The sequence below is a fragment of the Drosophila eugracilis genome, unplaced genomic scaffold (assembly GCF_018153835.1).
Source record: "Drosophila eugracilis isolate 14026-0451.02 unplaced genomic scaffold, ASM1815383v1 contig_498, whole genome shotgun sequence".
NCBI classification, from domain to species: Eukaryota; Metazoa; Arthropoda; class Insecta; order Diptera; family Drosophilidae; genus Drosophila; species Drosophila eugracilis.
Genome location: NW_024573369.1, coordinates 1,089,892 through 1,108,721, shown reverse-complemented (window position 1 = coordinate 1,108,721; position 18,830 = coordinate 1,089,892). Strand labels below are relative to the sequence as shown.

The window sequence follows — 18,830 nt, the reverse complement described above, 5'->3', positions numbered from 1 at the left end:
CATAACCGATTTGCAGATGTCCAAAGACAGATGGTCATTGATCCGTAAGAAACATTTTTTTAAATAATATGTAAGAAAATATTTATATTTCAAATTTAAATATAAAGCTTTCAATATTTCTATCGCGTAAGTTATATGCAAATATATTTATAACGAGAAGGAATTGGTTCCGACTTTAGTAAAGGTAAATTTACTCGCGATCTGCCTCGTCTTTTAGTTCTAAGAATATCTGTCTGATACGTATTCAAAATTGAATCTCGGATCTCAGGATCTGAGGCCATTTGTTTAGCATATTTCAAAGTGTTTTTAAAGATTAAGTTTTAAATATGATTAGAATTGATTTGAACTACCTTGAACCTTCTCAAAAAGTGATCTAGCAATAGATTGGAGAAGATATTACCCAAAATGTAGACCTTCAATTTTCTAACAGTTATTAAAACCGCTTATACGCTTAGGCATTACTTGTGGTTATCTCTAGAGTGGAAGGCGTTGGTATCGTTGGAGCCGTGCTGGCCACACTTCTGCTCGGCATGATCCCTGGAGTCGGAATTTTGGAACGCTTAGGCAGTGTGGCGGCTCTTAAATAGGGATTATCTATATTGGGGTTCTCCAAAATAGCCTTGTTGGTGGTGGAATTGGGCTTGATCTCCAGCTCGGGCTTTTCCTCTTTGGACTTGTCGCCGTCCATCTCCTCATTCTCGCTGTCGCCTTCCTCACCGTCTTCTGAAATTGAAAATATTTTTAAGAAAATTGGAATATTTTTATCAAACAAGAACTAACCTTTACTGGGCACATCTTCTGTGCGATTGGCCACTAGATAGTGATACTCCAGCTCTTCAAAGTCAAACACCTGATCCGTGGGATTCAAGGCAGCTGCATATGGAGGAAATGCGGGCTTGCAGGCAATTACTGGAAGAGAAAACTGGTTAACTGAAAGTTCTTTAGTCATTTAAAATCCTCATACAGGGAAACATGTTGTCTTCGGTGGGAAAGAGGTTATTCGTCTCTGTGGTCTTGCACAGGAACTTGGTTAGCGCCTTTTCAATGTCCCGCTTCTGGCATGCGGCTTTCTCTCGTATGGCTTCGTACTCGGTTACAGGCTGCTTGTGCGTGGGCGTCCGTATGTAGGCGTGCGGATCGGGCATGGCTGGGAAATAACTGGGCACATAGTGCGGATGCGAGGACTTACTGCCCGCCTGGAGTAGACTCAATGGACGCTGTTGTGTCTGTTGTGGCGGTAGGGGAATTGGCACATGCGTTTCCTTTCGCATGTACGGATCCAGACTGGCAATGGAGATACCCATATTGATTAGAGCCAAGCTTACATCGCCCACGGTGGGCATAGTGCGTCCACTCAGTTCGCAGTAGTTGTGCGCTGAATTACCAATCTCCCCAATCACTGAAAGGTTCATCATTTTCCAGGGCTTTATACATTAATCCTAGTTTCTACTTACGCGCCTGCAGCATCTGGGTAAGCGTCTCCAAACACTGGTTGCTCGCCTGGCCGGCGCCTTTGTCCACCAATAACTGGGATACCGCCTTGTTCAAAAGCCGCCTATAAGCATCTACGTTGGGCACAGTTACTGCTTCCACCTTTTCCATTATATTAGTTCTAAATTTGTTTACTTTAAAAAAAAACACCAAATGAAATTCTTGAGCGGCTAGAGATGGGCACTTATCGAACCCACCGATAACACTGAATGAACCATAGGCTCTTTGATAACTGTATCGGGGCTCTGCTGTAATTTTGTTTTATAAATTAATGAAATAATTAAAATCTTTAAAAATTGGAAGTTAATCTATAATTAATCCTAGGGAATTTAACTGTGAATATATATTTCTTATAATGCTACAATATATACATATATATCGATAGTATACAATCGATGTTTAGAAAAATAGTACCGTCGGACCTACACCATCTCAAATAAATCAGTGTATTTTTTGTTATTTGCCAAACAATAGGAGACGTCGTACTCGAAATTAAAATAAAATCGGTGACCGGATCAGATCTTAATTGTTGCACTTAATGACTCGCCGGCCTGAATAGTGCAATCGGTTAATATAATACTGAGTGAACTGGATTGTTTCGGGCCCCCTGGAGTCATAGGTTATCCGAACCCGAATCGCTCCATCGGGAATTATTAATTGTGTACGTACGTATATGTGGATGCTGTGTCCACTAATGTTGTTTTTTGAGTGGAGAGGGGGTAACAGATGGGTGAGGGAACCTCTCTTCATTTCTTGGCAATTTGCACTTATAATTGGAATCGTGTGCGGGATGTTTTCGAATGGTTTATGGTTTCTATTTTTAAGCCAAGTGTGCTCCACTTTGGTTATCAGCCGGAGTTTCCTCACTTCCCAAAACTTATATATACACATACTTAAAGTAATCCCCCCTTTCTTTGTCTGCGCGCCAAAGAGGTTTTTCTTTTGAAACCATAGAAAGTACGCGAACAGGGGAAAACGAGATCTTATAAATTTATTTACGCGTGAAGTGTAACTAAGGAATACTATATAAACCATATTAAAAACATCCTTATAATTATATAAGATAATACAAAATAACAATTATTTTATTACTACAAAACTATAGAACCACTCAATAATCTAATATCACCTAGGTCTAGGTATGATAAGGTCTGCACTTATATAATTTATATTTAAACCAGATACCAAACGATTTCCAATTAATATTTAATTATTGATATAGCTCACATTTTTTCCGTGACGATATAAATAAACCCTTTATCGTATTAAGTATACGTTTTTTCCAGTTATTGTTGATATTGGTACCTTATTTGTTTATATTGGTTATTCTTTGTCTGAGTTCTGTTTTGATTTCTTGTAAACGGGCTTTTATTATACTATGTTTGCACTTGGTTTCTGCAGTTTCTGGATGACTCAGAGTTACCGGCCGTCACCTTGCACAGTATATCTTATCAGTAATTAAATTTAGAATATATTGACAGTCCGGAAAACGAAAAAACAAAATATCATCTCCACTACTGTAAAGTGCGCAAACGATCGTGCGGGCCAGTTTGTTTGTTTATTTTATTTCTTTGAATATGTGAGTGGCCAAAGAGAAACTCGGACCTGGCCCTGGCTGAGCGACCTACAAAAGAATGCCATGCAAAAAACCCAGCAGCAAGATCATGAATCATTTGTCTGGGGCGGGAAAAAGCACCTCCGAATACCAGTTCCGATGGGAGATGTATTATATTGGAGGGGTATCGGTAACTAGGTTCATGTGTACTTATACCAAGTTTTTTATAATTTAATACTCCAATATTTATATAGTTATTTTTATAGTTAAGTTAGTTTTTGTCTACCTAGTCTTGAAATAGTAGTTGATAATAATCTTATCTAGGTACTTAGGTTCTTAAATGTACACTTTACCTTTCCATTAGAATCGTCTTCATATTTTTTTTTATTTAGTGCCATTTTGAGTTTAGGGTGAATGAAAGTCTTATAAAATTAAATTTAAATAGGTAGAAACTTAAATTTCAAAAATAAAGTTATGTATCTCAACATCAAAAGAGAAAATAGAAAATATTCCGAAAATATGTAAACTTATGAAAGTTATGATATATTAATATTAATATCTAACTTCTTAATATACATTTACCCATCTAAAGGGTGGTAATTATTCTACTATGGATGATACCTTATCTTCTTACCTGCTACGAATACAGGACATTACTCTAATCCGAAAACGCAGTTATCAGCAACTAACTAATGGCCTGTATCTGGAAATTTTCTTTAGGAAACTAAGCGATGAACAAGGTGGGCAAGCACATTCAAAGCGGCATCTCAGGGCTGGGTGGAACACCAAACTCTGCACTCACCACGGCGGCTTTACTGGGATCTCCACTGGAGGCGACCAATGGAGCTGGGTCGGCCACTACTACAAATGTGTTCAACTCCATCATGAGCTTCCTGCCAGACAATCGGCCAATCACCTCACTGCACATCGTCGAAGATTTCGATCGGTTAGTATGGATTTTTCCACTAAAAATTGATGTTTCCATAATAACAATCAATTCTCTTTTTAGCTGCCCGAAAAACTTTAATGCCATCAGTCGAACCTACGACCAGGATTCGGATGCGGATCTTTGGCGTGACTACAGCCTGTTTGGGCGCCAGAATACGCGCTATCTGTGCCTGTCCAAGTCCGAAGGATTGCCTGAATACGTGGTAGAGACTCTACAGTAAGCGAATCTATTTTGTTGGTGAATTATTTATTTAAAACTTCTTGATTTTCAGAGTAATTGCGGATAAAACAGCACCGCCCAAGGAATTCTCGCAGGTGTCGCGCACTGCCGACAGTGACCAGAAGGCCTGGCGCAAACGACAGGTTATCTACAAGCTCTCCAAGCGGGGTACTGTGACCCAGGCGGTCACCGACATTATACTATGCTCCAAACTAAAAGCAGCACCAGATGGCTTTAAGCTGGCTGGCGATATCAACGGAGTGCTTATCTGCTACAAGACGAGCGCGATTCCAATGCGGCTGTCCCCACCAGTGCCGGGTGGTGGAGTTCCAGCTCCAGCCACCTGCGAGGTGGAGCAGGCCCTCAATCGCCTAAACCTACAGGGCCAGCGTAATTCTCGTGGACCAGTAAGTAGGATTCGGTTGTAACCTATCATTAACTAATGCTTACCCATTTCACTAACTAGCTGCCACAGCCACCGACTGAACACCATGATTATGAAGAGATCCAAGCCAATTATCAAATTAACTCGCCCCAGCGACCGGCCCCACCCCGTCCAGCGGGAATGGGTTCCAGCGGAGGAGGACGTGGGATTTACGGCGGAACCGGCACCTTGGGCACTTACACTGAACTGGAGGGAGTGCCTTTTGTCATGGACATTAGGCTGCAGCGTAACCAAGCTGTAACTGATGTGAGTGATCCAAGCAAAAGCTGTTTCCTTCTCTCTCTAATTCGATTATTTATATGTACTATATATAATAGATACCTACACTGCCAGAAATCTCCACGTTGCTTAAGACTCTAGATTATGACTTCCAATTGGAACGTCAGATATTGTGCACCATGAAGTCATCAGCATCGAAGAACCCGTTCTTTAAGTAGAATTGCAAAACTTTAATAGGAAACGTCACAAGCGTTAGCAATGTATACAACAAAGCATAAGAACCGGAAATGAGTGGATTTTATATATAATTTAGCGTAAGCTTTATCAGATCTGATGCGCATACGGCAGCTGCCATGGTAAACCCAGTAGTTATTCAGTTGAATTCAGTTCTGAGGACCCTAGACCCTTAGAGTAAAATGTGTGTAATATTCCTGTGCCTTTGATATGTATCTAATTTTCATGATTGCCCAAGCAATCATACACCACCTCAGTTTTGTAAAATCCCACATTGGAAACTAACCGAATCAGAATCCTACCTATATTTACATCATAGAAATCATTCATATACATACATGCATCGATTAACCCCGAATTGTGATCAGAAGAGCGAGCGAAATGTTTTGTCATTATTTTAGTAGCGCTAAATCAGATGGCTTTACGTGTACACAACACATACACATACATATATGTATTTCGAAAGGCCCACGCATAAGATATACACCTACCACATATGTCGAAAAATATAATGTTAATGTTGAATCAAGTCTAGAAAGTGCATTGCTAATAACGAACCTAATATAAATCTAGTACATACAAGCATATATCTAATATATATAAATCTATATGTTTATAGGCCACTTAGCACTTAAAACCAGTTGGTTTTTAAACAAAATATACATATATATATATCTATTACATATTAGTTCTAGTGACGATTAGACTGTATTGCAAAATCATAGATTCTTCCCAACTGCCTCCGTCCCTATCACCCCGCATTCCCTGCTCCTTATCTCTTCCTAAACAATGCTCCACCATGTTACATAGGAGTTCAAAATAAAAAAAAAAATATATATATATGCCAGTGAAAATCCAATTGAAATTTTAATGACTCATCAGAGGAAGTGTTGGGGATTAACGTGAGTTGGATCTTCGCGGAATTTCGTAAAATTATGTGAGCATATTAGTCAGCTTAGTTCCATTTAATACGTTGAGCCGATTAAGAACTTGGGGTACTCAAATGTAAACTACTTTATTTTGTAATATAACTGAGCGCCATTAAGCTTTTCAAAGTCTTTGCAATGATATAAATATTTCACTTATACACTCTATAAAGGCGAAGGCCTTTCAGTTTATTAAACATAAATATAAACGTTAGTTAGTTAAAGAATAAAAAAAAGTCTGTATAAAAAAATATTAGGACATAGTTGTTAATACGCCTGCATGTGGTTAGGTTAGTAAACTTAAGTGCCTAAAGTCATTCATTATGTACAGTGCTCTCTCTCTCCTTCTGGCATGATGGAATAAAGGCAGTCCTATGGATCCAAAGGATCAGTGTCATCCGGTCAGATCAGAAGAAATTATGAAAGAGCAGATCCGGTTGCGAAAGAGTCTTCTTCAGGTTGCGCATGCTCAGGCGGCGGCGATCTGCGGTGCATCTGTAGACGAGGGGATCGTTGGGAATGGAGGATTGGAGGTGCAGGTACAGTGGGTTCGGATTCAGGTTCAGGTTCAGGATTTCGTGTGGTTAGCAAAGCGTTCGAGACAACGGCACAAGGGTGATCAGTTTTGATGAGATTTAAGCAGCTGGGATTTGGGGTTTTTGTTGGGGAATACAGTAGCGGTCGGCCGGAAACCAATGCACCTTCACCAGGGAGACGTGGGGGTCCTCCTCCTTTATGGGGCTCACTTACTCGAATATACGCCCCTGGTACTCGATCATCAGTTTGACGCAGTCAGCCAGAGTTTCACCTTCGCGTAGAAGTTGCTGAATGTCCTGTATGTGGATGCCCTGCGGCACTGTGTGGAAAATCGTGGGCGTCACTGAGATGGACAGCGTCTCGGCGCTGATCTGTTGCAGCGGCACCTTGGTTAATCTGTGAAATAATATGTAAATATTAATATTACACACAATTTACACTTGCATTTACAATGATAAGTTAAATGAGTTTTTTATGAATTTTATAGAAGAAACTCCTTAAATTTATTTTCTTAGAAAAAGGCATAAGAGTCGCAGAACCTCTAGTAATTACATCTGTGTTCTTTGTTTATTAAAAATGACCTCTTATTTTATAAAAGTAAACATTTAGTTATTAGTATTTCTATTATTTTTCCGCAGAAATACAATGCCAAAACTATGAATAATATTCAAATTGACAATCAACTTTGAGTCATTCATAAAACTAAATAATATTTTCGAAACTGCAATTAAAAGGCACTATTGAGGGTTTCTCGGAAATGATGATGATAAAATATAGAATTTCACTGAAGGAAAAGTTCCTACACTATTCTCCGACTTAAAGGATTTAGACTACTCACCTATTAAAATGCGCAAAGATGTAGTCCATAGTGTCGCGGTTGGTCTCCGGCAGCGAGCGTATCAGCCTTTTAAGGGTATCCAGTTTGACGGAAAGATCGGTTAGCACTGTGGGAAGGATATAAATGGGATTAGATGTAAAACTTTTATACTGAAAGATTCCCAACTTACGCCACTGATTCGGCTGTCCAATAAAGGTCTTGGCTTCGTTGACACTAACTAGCGGACTCTTGATTTCGCGCAGGAAAAGTTTCAGCACTCCAGTCAACGTGTGTATATCCACGTCCGTCTGACGCAATGCATCATAGTCATTGGCATCGATATTGAAGCGCAGTGTTTGGATTTTATTGTAATCGCCACACTGCCGGTAGATGCCCTCAATGGGCTGCGTGGACCTGCGGTACTTGTTCTCAATGAGATCACAACAATCGACCACAATACGGGGCACATTGCGGTGCTGTTCGTGCTTCAAAACCAACTCCAGTTCCGTATCGAAGCAGGGCTCGTCGAAAAAGATGCGCTGTTCTCGCAGGGTCTCCACGCTGGGTCTGCTCTTAAACCAATTGGATAGATTCATCCAGGCCACCAGGCGCGAAGGTCGGACATTGGGACTGCCTGCGGGATGGTGATTACGCTTGCCAGATCCTCCACTACCACCTGTTCCTGGTGAGCGTTGTTTATCCTGCTTGTCCCTGTCCCGTTCCTGGAGCAGTTCTCCCAACTGGCGACTCATTTCACCCACTTTCTGCTCCAATTCCTGGCTGTAGGTGGTCTGGACTAGCAGATCCTGCTCAAGGGTGTGCATACGCTGCTTAAGGTCATGCCAGCGCTTAGAGCAGCTATTGCAGCATTCTACTCCACTCTGGCGTTCTCTGCCTCTGGATCTGCCCACCGCCGGACTGCCACCGGAACTGGAATTTGAGGAGCAGACATCTAGACTTGTATTGGACACCAGCACGGCTGTGTTGGTCGAATCATCCAGGAACAGGCGGGTTAGATCTCTGGTACTGCTGCTCTTAAGTAGAGCCAGCTTATTGGGTTTAGATTTTAGCTCTCTAAGAAGAACGACCGCCTCGGGACGCCCTGTATCCTGTTTTCCAACTTTATCCAAGGTGCAATTGGAACCGCCATTGCCCTCCAGGCGAAACAGTGTGCCCGAGGTAACGCTATGGCCACGCGCATAGGCATGTTGGGCCTGCGACGATGTCGTGGAGCGATCACGAAAGCAATTCATCAGGGTCTTTCCGGGTTGGCGTCTCTCGTGGGCCACAAATCCAGCAGCACCGATTACGATATGTGCCGAGTCTGGAGTGCCAGGCGTTACTGGCCGCTGACTTGTCGTCGTCTGCATGATGCTGGGATCGTTTATCGTGTTCCCTTCCCACTTCTTTTCGATTGGCTGCTCTTGGTCTTATCGCCAAAGGGTGAGGCAGCTGACCAGTGGAGAGCCCTACTCCTCCTTCCTCACTTCCCCCTGGTGGCAAGTGACGTCAGTGTAGAACTGTATGGAAAGAAATAATCGTAAGTATAATTAGTTTATGACTATTGAGTTTAAATAAAGATAGCACAGACAGTGGGCACTGGTAATTAAAAAAAAACTAATACAAAACTTTAAGCTAAATTATACAAACCAGAATCATTCATAAAGTATTTTGTTTTTAATATTATATAAAAAAGAAAAATATGGAAAAAAAATCCAATTTTTATAGTTTGAAAATGATTAATGACAGTGCAAACTGTGGTAAACACCCACCTCTTCCGCTTGTCAAGAGTAAATTTCCGCCGCCTGGTTCAGTGTTGTCTAAAGAAGTTGCAACTGCTAAAGCAACACCTTGTACAGCAGCAACACAAGTTGACCACAAATCACTTCTTGGGCTTCCGATTAACACTTTTCCTTGACCGATCTCTCCCGTTTGGATGACGCAGTATCAGAGGCTCGATTGCCGGTCGGTCATGGATAGTGGATAATTCGCAGGCAGCTCCGATTTCAACTGACTGGCTAGCAGGCGAACAGTTGGAATTCTGGGGCGCTTATCGCAGTTCCAATTGTTCCACAGTCCCAGCCACTCCGACACTCCCGCTGATAAGATAACCGACGAACCAAACAAATGTTAAGGCACTCGATACAAATATAAATATAACAATAGCTGTCACAAAACGGACGATAATGTGTGAATTGCCCTGGAGTAGTCCCTATTCTCCCCATCTACACGATATATCACACATTCATAACGTTCTGTTTACAATGGCAGTGGCTTCTGCTGCGGGTTACTGTATCCCCCGCTGGCTTGGACTTTGGCAACATTCTGGGTAACTGGAGCAAGTCAGGGCCTTGACCACTCCATACAGATATAGCTTATCGATAGTGATGTGAAGAGAACTGCCTTTTTGTTAATGGGTAGGAAGTACCGTATTACCAATATCCGGTAAAGGAAAAAGTACAATTCCAGTGATGATACATACAAAAATGTGATAAGTAGTTTTAAAGCACATTCGTTATATTCGAATTGGTATATATTGTACCGTGGATTAGGAAAAGTTGGAAGTTGCCTTTAAAACGGTTCAAAATCCATAGCCAAAGTTATATTCCTTGAAATATATCCATTTCTGTTACTCTGATAAGAAAAATACCTTGTTAGATACAATTCATGGATATAGATACAAGTCTATGTACAATCCATCTTTACTTATCAGCCTTTATACTTATCAGCTACCAATCAATGGATTTACTTGCTTGATTTCGCTGAAATTACTTAGGGATTGTACCTCTTCGGCTTTAATTCGCTTTTTGTCGTGCGACTTCATATGCCCCTTGAGTCCAGCATTCTGGGCGAATCCCTTGCCACAGGTCTTGCACAAGTATCGTTTGTGTTCGTCGTGAATCTCCTTATGTCGTTTCAGGTACTTGGCACTGGTGAACAGCTTATGGCACACATCACACTCCTTATCACGCACATTCAGGTGACCCTTGATGTGATCTCGCAGCACGGTTCGCTCGAAGAAGCCCTTGCCACAGATGTGGCACTTGGCCACGGGACGCTGTTCATGCCGCCGCTTGTGTCTCTTCAAAAAAGAGACAGTGCTATAGCGTCCGCCGCAGATATGACAGCAATAGGGTCGTTCCCCGGTATGCGAGCGTCGATGAACTGTAAGGTCGGTGGAGGTGGCAAACCGCTTGCCGCACTCTTCGCAACTTAAATAATAATCCTGTGTATGCCTCCGCATATGAATGGTGCAATTGCCACACTTTGTGAAGCCCTTGCCACATGTGGGACATACAAAGGGCAGGCTACCATCGTGCTCAGCCCGATGAATTTTGTAGCCGTCCACGCTGTTTACCAACTCCTGGCACATATCGCACTTGAAGGGGGCCATATGGTTTTCTAAAAAGCCTAAAGTCTCGTAGTAGGGGGATCGGGAGCTAAACAACCTGCCCTCACGTTCAGTATTCAGTCGGCGCACCTTTTCCTCCTGATAAGTTTTCCTCAGGTGGCCAATATAACTTTGCAGCTGTGTGGGATCGATCGGAATTGCTAGTTCAGTGCGGCACAACTCCAGAAGGCGATTCCTGGCCGCCTGGCGGACTTGATTCAATCGACAGGACAAGTCCTGCATATCCCAATTAGCACTACACTGACGGTATAGCTCGATGAGCTTCAGATGCTGATCATGATTCAGGTGGGGCACTGCTAGTGGTTCATCGATAGTGCCCAACATCTTGGGATGCCGTTTTCGTCGCAGGCTCTTCGCCAGGAAATGAAGCCGCTCGTAATACCACTCTGGGTGGGCTGATTGTTCTGTGATCCGCTCCAAGCGGATCTTTTCCTTAAAATAAACAACTTTCAGCTGCTTGACGTAGGACGCTATTTCCTGCTTCGTTAGATGCAGTCCAAATTGGTCATTAAGGCCTTTAGCTATTTCCTCGCAGGCTTCGTTGCGCCGCTTATAGCTTCGGTAACTAACTATGCCCAAGTCCCAGAGCAAACGCTGCTGCTCTAGCTGGTCGATGAAAGCGAGCATGATGGGGTGCTCCAGCAACCAAAAATGCGAGGAAGGTGTAACAGTAGAGGGCTGGAAAAAGAAAAGAAAAGCTGAGGTAATTGTAGGAACCATGGTAAAATATTGAAGCTCACGGTTTCCGCCTTATTGGTGGACTGTGTATATGTAATACTCTGGCTATCGCTTTCTAGATAGTCAAGTAGGCTATCTTCTTCTTCGCACACTTCACATTCAGTGTCTGTGGCCTGTGCATCTTGTTCTGATGAGGATTCCTCAAGTTTAATGTGATCTATGTTCTGTGTTTTCAAGGGGTCATTTTCTGCCTCTTGATCTCTTGCAACACGTGGTGTCCATGTTCTGTGTGCTATAAGCGGCATTAACTCCACCCTTTCGTCCTGAAACAAATCTGAATGCTTCAAATCAAGATGCAACTTGAAATCCTTGAATGTCGTCGTCCTGCTATCCTCGCAATAGATACACTGGAAGGCAAAAGCACGCGCCTGCCTCTTGCAAAACCACACGATCTCGCCGCAGCGCTCATATGGCGGCATTATCTTTCCGAAGCCGATTTCCAAACGACTTGTTTGTTTACAATTAAAAGCAGAACTGCCAACTTGCATGAAAAGCTTTAACAGCTGGAGGAGGGCTGCCTTAATATACCGCTTAATTTTTATTTTAATATTTCATATTTTTAAAAATATCCAAAAAATCTCATCATATAATCTCTTTTTGATGTTTGAATATAGTTATATAAATATTGAATATAAAAAATATAACAATTTTCTTTCTGCACCTGTTGCTATCCCGTAAGTGTGGTGAAAAGCGCCAAGCAGACGGGCCTCCATAGTTAAAAATGTGAGAAAGTGTGTTTAATAGCAATTATTACATAATTTCGGGACAGATAATAAAACTTTTTAGCTTAATCACTAGACAATAGATAAATGCAAACTGATCGAGCCATTTCGGGATGTTCTGGATCCATGGTATCCAGATTTAAGGCATCATGCGGAGGGCACCATCGATGCGGATAACCTCGCCGTTGAGAAGTGGGTTCTCAAAGATGGCCTGCACCAGATGGGCGTACTCACTGGGCTCGCCCAGACGCTGTGGGAATGGGATGGACTTGGCCAAGAAGGTGCGCACTTTTTCCGGCAGGGCAGCCAGCATGGGGGTGTTGAACAAACCAGGGGCAATTGTACAGATCCGGATGCCCTGGGTGCTCAGGTCACGGGCAATAGGCAGAGTCATGCCCACCACCGCCGCCTTGGAGGCAGAGTAAGCAGCCTGACCGATCTGGCCATCGAAGGCCGCTACCGAAGCGGTGTTTACGATCACGCCACGTTGTCCATCCTGATTCGGTTCATTAGCACCCATCAGGCCAGCCGACAAACGGATAACATTGAATGTTCCCACAGTATTAATGTTGATCACCCTCTGGAAGTCCTCCAGTTTGTGGGCCACGTTCTTGTTAAAGTTAAACGTTTTCACTGCCGTCGCCGTGCCAGCACAGTTGACCGTCAGATCGAGCCGACCAAACTTTTCCTTGGCGATCTGCAAGGCGGCACTCACATCCTTCTCGGAGGTGACATCTACAGGAACAAAGACGACCTTGTCGCCTAGTTCCTTGGCAACTTCGTTGCCCTTGGAAGATGGCAGATCAGCGAGAACCACACTAGCTCCCTGCTTGGCCAGGCGTTCGGCAGTGGCACGACCCAGTCCAGAGGCTCCTCCGGTCACCAAGGAAACTGCATTCTATAGGAAGATATTCGTTTATTTATTATTATTTCTAAACAAAAAGATATTTAGATAAAAGAAAACCGTTAGAAACAAAGCAACTGCATAAGCCAGGAAATTTAATCAGAATAACTGCGATCTTTAAACTGTTATTCTTTACTTTGTAGATGTGTATATACAAACGGTAATAAATCCGTATATACACACTATATTTATTTGTATTGAATCCACATCTCACACTAAAATTCAACTAAAATCTCCGAACGTGAATTATCATATTTTTACCAAGCAGCTGATGGTATTATCAGTTCAGTTTCCAAATAATGCCCGTGCTGATTATGTTATTGTATAACTCGCGAAGAAGTAATGCTAATTGCTCGGCGGGTACAAGGTGCATCAAAGCCTCGGACGCAGATACGGTTATTTATGGTCTCCCATAGACACGAGTTCAGATCCCAAATGGACTTTGCACCCGGCCGCCGGGTCGTCACTCATTTTGTCCGCACTAATTGCCACTGTTAATCACTATACGGTCCTTATTTACAGCCACGCCCCCTTTTTACATACCTTGATCATTCTGCCGAGTTGTGTTGTGGGTGCGAAAAGCGGTGGTTACTTAGTAGTGGAAAAAGCTTTACACAAAACCTTGTTAAACAATTCGAAACCGGCGTAGTGTGACCGCTGCTATTTTGCATTGAAATAACCAAAATATACTAAGAAGGGATTTACTGGTATTTTTTCGATAACTTGTTATTGTCTATGCTACCGTCATCTGATACACTTACCTATCTATCATCTGATACACTTACCTTTCGAAATACGTAACATATCGGTAATCTGTTTAACATCGATGCACTTACCTATCGAAACCAGCGGGACATCGACTATGTTTGGCTCGGCTGGTACATCTCTATGTTAGCCAGTAGCAAAAAACAAATCAGTGACGCAAAAACACTATTTGCCAAAAATTAAATGTTTGAGAATTCACCATGTCTGTCAATAACAAAAATAAACAGAGCAGCAATGTAGCACATCTACGTATTTTGAGCGATGAGGACCGCGATAAGGTGATCGGAAATCCGCGTGTGCCAAATGGTAACATTTTGACCCCATGCGTTTGCATACAAAATATGACCCTAATAAGTAATCCATTTCAGCAGTTATTCCTGGCATAAAGCAACCTGCCCAGGATCGTCTCAAGCGCTTGCAAACAAATTTGAAGAAGTTGCAGGATAAAAAACCCATTAAGGAAAAAGAGAAGGACAGCAAGCGGACCACGCGGTGCCTCACAACACCAAGCAACACTCAAATTAGTGCTACAAATTCAACTTCCAGCTCTCGGGGAATTTTTATTATTGATGCAACTCCGCCGCGGAAATCCGTGGGGGACCGCCTAAAGCTCCAGGCCAAGAAGGTCGAAGTCAATAATCGGCCAACCACTCGCTACCCCACCGTATCGAGCTGCACACAAACTAGTCCTTCAATTTCAACTTCCAACACTCGTGGAAATTTCATTGTTGGTACATCGCCGCCGAAAAAATTCCTGGGATTGAGCCCAAAGATTCACAAGGAAGTAAATAGTCGTTCAACCATAAATGCCTGGGAGAAGCCAAAGGCTCTGCTTGATGCCAGCAACCGCTTGAAGGAGGGAACCTCCCAAAGTGGTAAGTGCAAAATATGTTACCTATAATTTATTAATTCCTTTAAAACAAAACTATTATATTTTTCTAGCTAATCAGCGTCTATCGCAGTTGAGAAACTCCCTGCAGCAGGCCCAGGAGCTCAACAACAATGATATGGCTAAAAGTAGTGAAGTGGGTATAAAAAAGATAGTTGCTAGCTCCAGTGCTAGCGCAAAAGATCCAGAGCCCATGGAATGGGAGGCATCCATTGATGTTGAGCCTCTGGCTAATAAGGAAGAAGTCATTCTCCTCATGCGCCAAGCATCTGACGGCGAGGAGTTGCCCAATCGGCTTTTTGATCACATGTACTTCGTGTTGGACACAAACGTCCTGATGCACAATATTAAATTCGTAGAGAGCCTCTCCGAGGTGGTGTTGCCAGGTACTGTGGGTAGCATGTTGTACATTCCTTACATAGTCATCAAGGAACTGGACAAGTTAAAGAGTCAACACCACGAGGACGATACAAAGCGTCTCATTGCGGTGCGTGCCATACGCTATTTAAACAAAAAGTTCGACGAGAGCCTGGAAATACAAGGTAAGTTATAAAATTAACAATGTATTTTTCCTTATATTGACATAATTTATTTATGCCACAGCACAATCGGCTGTGGAGGAGGCAGATCACCAAATCGAAGTCGACTGTCCAGATGATAGCATTGTCAACTGCTGCCTACAGCTGCGCGATCAAGTGCCAAACATGTTGCTCGTCACAAACGATGCCAATCTACGTCTTAAGGCCAATGCCTCGGCCATCCCGGTCTCTTGTTACTCCGATATCAAGGCCGATTATCCCGATGAGTTTGCTGCCATAGGCGATTAACTCCCTCGGATCCATCTAGTTTTTATACTATAGTATACGAAAGACTGTGATGCGTCTGTGATATGGAATCCAGAAGCAGAAGAAGGGATCCACCAAGTCATGCCACTGCACCGCAGCATACACGAAGTACAATCAATAATTTACACTCATTGCATCACTTTTAGAAAGGCCACCGGCGATGTTCACAGAAGTCTCAAGCTCCTCATTTAAGATATTACTGCCTTTTTGCTACCAGCAAATAAAGTTTTTGTTTTTTTTTATTTTGGAGATATTTGCCTTTGAGATTAGCGATTAAGATAGGGAAGGCTGCGATCCCCGGAAGGGCATCCTCGGATCCCGCTTGTTTGGATTTAATTAGCCACAATCCGGAGTTGCCGCCTTTGATTGCTTCTTATCGTTTGGGTAAACAAAAGATCGTACTCCTCCACATCCGCTGGAGTCCACTTGGCCCGTGTCGCTGACTAGATCGAATTCAAAGCGTACGCAACGTTCACCCAGTGCGGTGGTTCTTCTCCACCAAACTCCCATAGTGGAAAATTCTGCGGTTTACTTTCAATAGTGACAGCTTTATTGCCTCGAGATAACTTAAGCTATACAAAGTGTATGTATGTATGTATTTGGAAGTGTTAAATAGGGTTGATCAATATTTATAATTGTGAAAAACAGAAAAAAAAAACTTCTGATTCATATAGACGGATAGTAATTTGTGGGTAATTCTAGCAAACATGGAGCTTATTACAATCAATATTCAATTTCTATTTACAAATTCAAATCTAGCATATAACATGTGTGAATCTTTAAGTTACATTAATTACAATCGAAAATTTGAGAGTATGGTATAATGATCAAGGAAATATATACATATTTCGTGTTTACTTTGGTGTTAAGCTAAACTTCATGCCTACCAAACTCTAGGGACTTCATAAAAGCGCAGCTTAGGATTAACCAAAAGTTACTTTCCGCCACTTGAATATCTTATTTTAATAACTAAATACAATTTTATAGTGAACTTTACTTACTAAAGGATACATCTTTGTACAGTCTGGCGACAAAGATTAGAATACAGGGTAGATAGTTATTAGAAAATACTCGAAGATAGCTTTCGATTCGATTTCATAACCATCCACACTGTGGGCTGTAAATACTACATACTAAAGGGTAATTATCTTTGCTAATGTACAGTCTGGCGAAAAGGAAGGAGGCGAATTAGAGGAGGAGGGATACCATGGAAGGATACCTTCAGACACACTGCAGCTTGAGGCTAGCGTCCCGGACCTGCCTCTTTGCCTGATGCATGGCCATTAGCTGGCACCAGCCCCAGGCCAAGGTCCTGTCCTACATCTTGGGTTCAAGCAGGGAGCTGCCAGTGCCGCCGATGCATGGCAGATGCATTTGCATCCGCTCCAACTGATCTGCCAACAGGCGCTGTTCGTTAGTCAATCGTAGGATCTCCTGTTTCTCTTCGATGGTGTGACCCTTCCGTTTTGCCCGATATTGCAACATTCTCTTATAGCATTCAAGTATCTCCTGATCCACGGTATCCAATTTTCGTTTGATGGCAATACGCTTGATCTCCTCGCTGGCGGCGGAACGAAGACGCTTCAGTTCCTCGCTATTGAACTGGGCAATGGAGCTTATTTCGGTTGTGACCCGTTTGATCTCCAGCAGCACCTCGTCCACATCCTCATGGGCTGCAAATTCACTGGCATCGATCAGTCCGTTTTCTATAAGAGTCTTCTTTAGGCGCTGTTCGATGCCTACGCCATGTTTCATCATGGCAAGCGATCGGAAGTTTCCAGAAGCAACAGCAGCTGCTGCATTTGCCGAGGATGACGAGTGCGAATGCGTGTTCTCGTTACTGCTGCTTGTTGTGCTGTTGCTGTGCTCACCCACAGCTGCCTGTTCGCTGGGCAGCGTCATTAGGGATTCCTCCATCAAGGCGGATACCAAACGCTGTGTCAGCGGACCGGTGATGCTCTCCTCCACCATTCCTTCGGCTTTCTTCAGCATTCCACTGGCATTGTGCGACTTAATGCGTGCTCCACCTGGCTGAAGTGCCTTAATATCCTCCTGCGCCCAAGCTATGGAGTAATGGGGACCCAGGGTGGGCACTGGCGGCACCAGAGGTCCACGGTACTGCTCCAACAGGTCATCAATTAAACGCAAATCCTCGTTGGTCAACGGCATGCAGTACGGCTCAACGGACAGCCAGAATTTGTTTGGTGTGTCGTTCTTAGGTACTGCCACTTTGGGAAGCTGGGGCAACGGCTGGTGGTGTGGCAGCACAGAACCTGAGGCATTCGCCGCCACTAAGTTTGGCAGGTAATCCATGCTGTCATCGGTGTGCACCAGAGGGCTGTTCTTGGCTTGGTGCTTTGAAGAGCCACTGGTTGCACCTTGTTGCTTCAGAATAGTCATGGAGGAGTGCTTTTTTCGCACGCCTGTTGGCTCGTCCCGTTTCCTTTTGGATTGACTTGATGAGGAGGCTCCTCCTCCGCCGAGTGGACTTCCCTGACTCGTGGAGGAGTTGCTCCCAATGCCAAGCAGGCCATTTAGCATACTGGCTGGGCAAGGTGGCGATCCTGGTACACGATCTTGCTTTCTTCGATCCTGGCGCTTCTCGTCCTTGTCAAGACTATCGTATTCCGTTTTTAGGACACGCGTCCGTAGTGCTACATTAGACAGCATCTGTTCTAGCTCTAATTGAACAGCATCCAAATCTTCAGCGGCCAAATGATCATCTGCAGGGCGCTGCAACGCAGTGGCAATGGTGGGCAGTAGTTTGGGTACGTCTCTAGTGCGTATTATGGGTATAACGACACCACCTGGTGTGGCCAGGACTTCGGTTTCCGTAAAAGAGCTAGCTGGAGCGGATTTGCCGCCACCCGTGCCATTTGTGGGCAGTTTGCCAGCGCCTCCGGACGACGCCGAGATGCCAAAGCCAGCGGAACTGGGCGTACCACCGAAGTGGGCCAGTTTAATGTTCTTCAGGTTCGTACTCATGGAACGCGGATGTAAGATGGTCGGATTATTGGTTCTTGTTAAATTTGGAGTAACGATTTGTGTTTGTGTTCACAAAGGCTAAAGAAAACATTCACTTTGCAAATTAATCGTTTTGAGATATCGAATATTTACGATAGTCGATATATTATTGGTGTTAGGCTATCGGTTGCTATCGCTC

General features: G+C 43.3%; 7 protein-coding genes across 9 annotated transcripts; 2 read left to right on the top strand and 5 right to left on the bottom strand.

The window, feature by feature from the left end:
• Positions 1 to 54: 54 nt before the first annotated feature.
• Positions 55 to 1,678, bottom strand: LOC108117159 (transcription initiation factor TFIID subunit 8). The gene is made up of 4 exons (XM_017229432.2): positions 1,455 to 1,678; positions 965 to 1,399; positions 781 to 909; positions 55 to 723 (listed from the first exon to the last, which is right to left on the bottom strand). Exons 1-4 carry the CDS (start codon positions 1,600 to 1,602, stop codon positions 452 to 454), a joined length of 984 nt encoding a protein of 327 aa, XP_017084921.1. The 5' UTR covers positions 1,603 to 1,678; the 3' UTR covers positions 55 to 451.
• Positions 1,679 to 1,940: 262 nt separating this feature from the next.
• Positions 1,941 to 5,793, top strand: LOC108117459 (multivesicular body subunit 12A). Of its 2 annotated transcripts, none has more exons than XM_017229883.2 (6): positions 1,941 to 2,152; positions 3,767 to 3,992; positions 4,056 to 4,211; positions 4,267 to 4,621; positions 4,681 to 4,905; positions 4,977 to 5,793. In XM_017229883.2, the coding sequence occupies exons 2-6, from the start codon at positions 3,778 to 3,780 to the stop codon at positions 5,094 to 5,096; spliced, it is 1,071 nt and encodes a 356-aa protein (XP_017085372.1). In that variant the 5' UTR covers positions 1,941 to 2,152; positions 3,767 to 3,777; the 3' UTR covers positions 5,097 to 5,793. The 2 variants fall into 2 exon arrangements, with proteins under 2 accessions (XP_017085372.1, XP_017085381.1); XM_017229892.2 differs by having other exon boundaries at positions 1,941 to 2,156.
• A 309-nt stretch (positions 5,794 to 6,102) lies between these two features.
• Positions 6,103 to 9,665, bottom strand: LOC108117479 (rho GTPase-activating protein 22). The gene is given in 7 exon segments (XM_017229918.2): positions 6,103 to 6,609; positions 6,612 to 6,653; positions 6,656 to 6,681; positions 6,789 to 6,971; positions 7,414 to 7,519; positions 7,583 to 8,912; positions 9,165 to 9,665. Coding segments are annotated over 6 exon segments (1,701 nt in total). The 5' UTR covers positions 8,763 to 8,912; positions 9,165 to 9,665; the 3' UTR covers positions 6,103 to 6,445.
• Positions 9,666 to 9,761: 96 nt separating this feature from the next.
• LOC108117452 (zinc finger protein 680-like) lies at positions 9,762 to 12,132 on the bottom strand. The gene is made up of 2 exons (XM_017229871.1): positions 11,545 to 12,132; positions 9,762 to 11,482 (listed from the first exon to the last, which is right to left on the bottom strand). The coding sequence occupies exons 1-2, from the start codon at positions 12,028 to 12,030 to the stop codon at positions 10,118 to 10,120; spliced, it is 1,851 nt and encodes a 616-aa protein (XP_017085360.1). The 5' UTR covers positions 12,031 to 12,132; the 3' UTR covers positions 9,762 to 10,117.
• Positions 12,133 to 12,257: 125 nt separating this feature from the next.
• LOC108117475 (3-hydroxyacyl-CoA dehydrogenase type-2) lies at positions 12,258 to 13,826 on the bottom strand. The gene is made up of 2 exons (XM_017229902.1): positions 13,712 to 13,826; positions 12,258 to 13,162 (listed from the first exon to the last, which is right to left on the bottom strand). The coding sequence occupies exons 1-2, from the start codon at positions 13,718 to 13,720 to the stop codon at positions 12,404 to 12,406; spliced, it is 768 nt and encodes a 255-aa protein (XP_017085391.1). The 5' UTR covers positions 13,721 to 13,826; the 3' UTR covers positions 12,258 to 12,403.
• Positions 13,827 to 14,049: 223 nt separating this feature from the next.
• On the top strand, positions 14,050 to 15,916 carry LOC108117632. 2 transcript variants are annotated; one of them, XM_017230162.2, is made up of 4 exons: positions 14,050 to 14,239; positions 14,305 to 14,808; positions 14,876 to 15,364; positions 15,426 to 15,916. In XM_017230162.2, the coding sequence occupies exons 1-4, from the start codon at positions 14,134 to 14,136 to the stop codon at positions 15,647 to 15,649; spliced, it is 1,323 nt and encodes a 440-aa protein (XP_017085651.1). In that variant the 5' UTR covers positions 14,050 to 14,133; the 3' UTR covers positions 15,650 to 15,916. The 2 variants fall into 2 exon arrangements, with proteins under 2 accessions (XP_017085651.1, XP_017085649.1); XM_017230160.2 differs by having other exon boundaries at positions 14,051 to 14,239; positions 14,302 to 14,808.
• Positions 15,917 to 16,194: 278 nt separating this feature from the next.
• Positions 16,195 to 18,785, bottom strand: LOC108117405 (transcriptional adapter 3-B). Its single transcript, XM_017229815.2, has one exon. It carries the CDS (start codon positions 18,650 to 18,652, stop codon positions 16,985 to 16,987), a length of 1,668 nt encoding a protein of 555 aa, XP_017085304.1. The 5' UTR covers positions 18,653 to 18,785; the 3' UTR covers positions 16,195 to 16,984.
• Between the last annotated feature and the right edge of the window lie 45 nt (positions 18,786 to 18,830).

Bases quoted from the DNA above. Each gene is read 5' to 3' on its own strand.
- LOC108117405 (XM_017229815.2), bottom strand. From the start codon at position 18,652: ATGAGTACGAACCTGAAGAACATTAAACTGGCCCACTTCGGTGGTACG.
- LOC108117459 (XM_017229883.2), top strand. From the start codon at position 3,778: ATGAACAAGGTGGGCAAGCACATTCAAAGCGGCATCTCAGGGCTGGGT. The intron at 3,993-4,055 runs GTTAGTATGGAT...TTCTCTTTTTAG, and splicing joins ATCGTCGAAGATTTCGATCG to CTGCCCGAAAAACTTTAATG. The intron at 4,212-4,266 runs GTAAGCGAATCT...CTTGATTTTCAG, and splicing joins TACGTGGTAGAGACTCTACA to AGTAATTGCGGATAAAACAG.
- LOC108117159 (XM_017229432.2), bottom strand. From the start codon at position 1,602: ATGGAAAAGGTGGAAGCAGTAACTGTGCCCAACGTAGATGCTTATAGG. The intron at 1,400-1,454 runs GTAAGTAGAAAC...TGAACCTTTCAG, and splicing joins TACCCAGATGCTGCAGGCGC to TGATTGGGGAGATTGGTAAT. The intron at 910-964 runs GTATGAGGATTT...TTTCTCTTCCAG, and splicing joins CGAAGACAACATGTTTCCCT to TAATTGCCTGCAAGCCCGCA.
- LOC108117452 (XM_017229871.1), bottom strand. From the start codon at position 12,030: ATGCAAGTTGGCAGTTCTGCTTTTAATTGTAAACAAACAAGTCGTTTG. The intron at 11,483-11,544 runs GTGAGCTTCAAT...TTCTTTTTCCAG, and splicing joins CCACCAATAAGGCGGAAACC to CCCTCTACTGTTACACCTTC.
- LOC108117632 (XM_017230160.2), top strand. From the start codon at position 14,134: ATGTCTGTCAATAACAAAAATAAACAGAGCAGCAATGTAGCACATCTA. The intron at 14,809-14,875 runs GTAAGTGCAAAA...ATATTTTTCTAG, and splicing joins GGAGGGAACCTCCCAAAGTG to CTAATCAGCGTCTATCGCAG. The intron at 15,365-15,425 runs GTAAGTTATAAA...TTTATGCCACAG, and splicing joins CGAGAGCCTGGAAATACAAG to CACAATCGGCTGTGGAGGAG.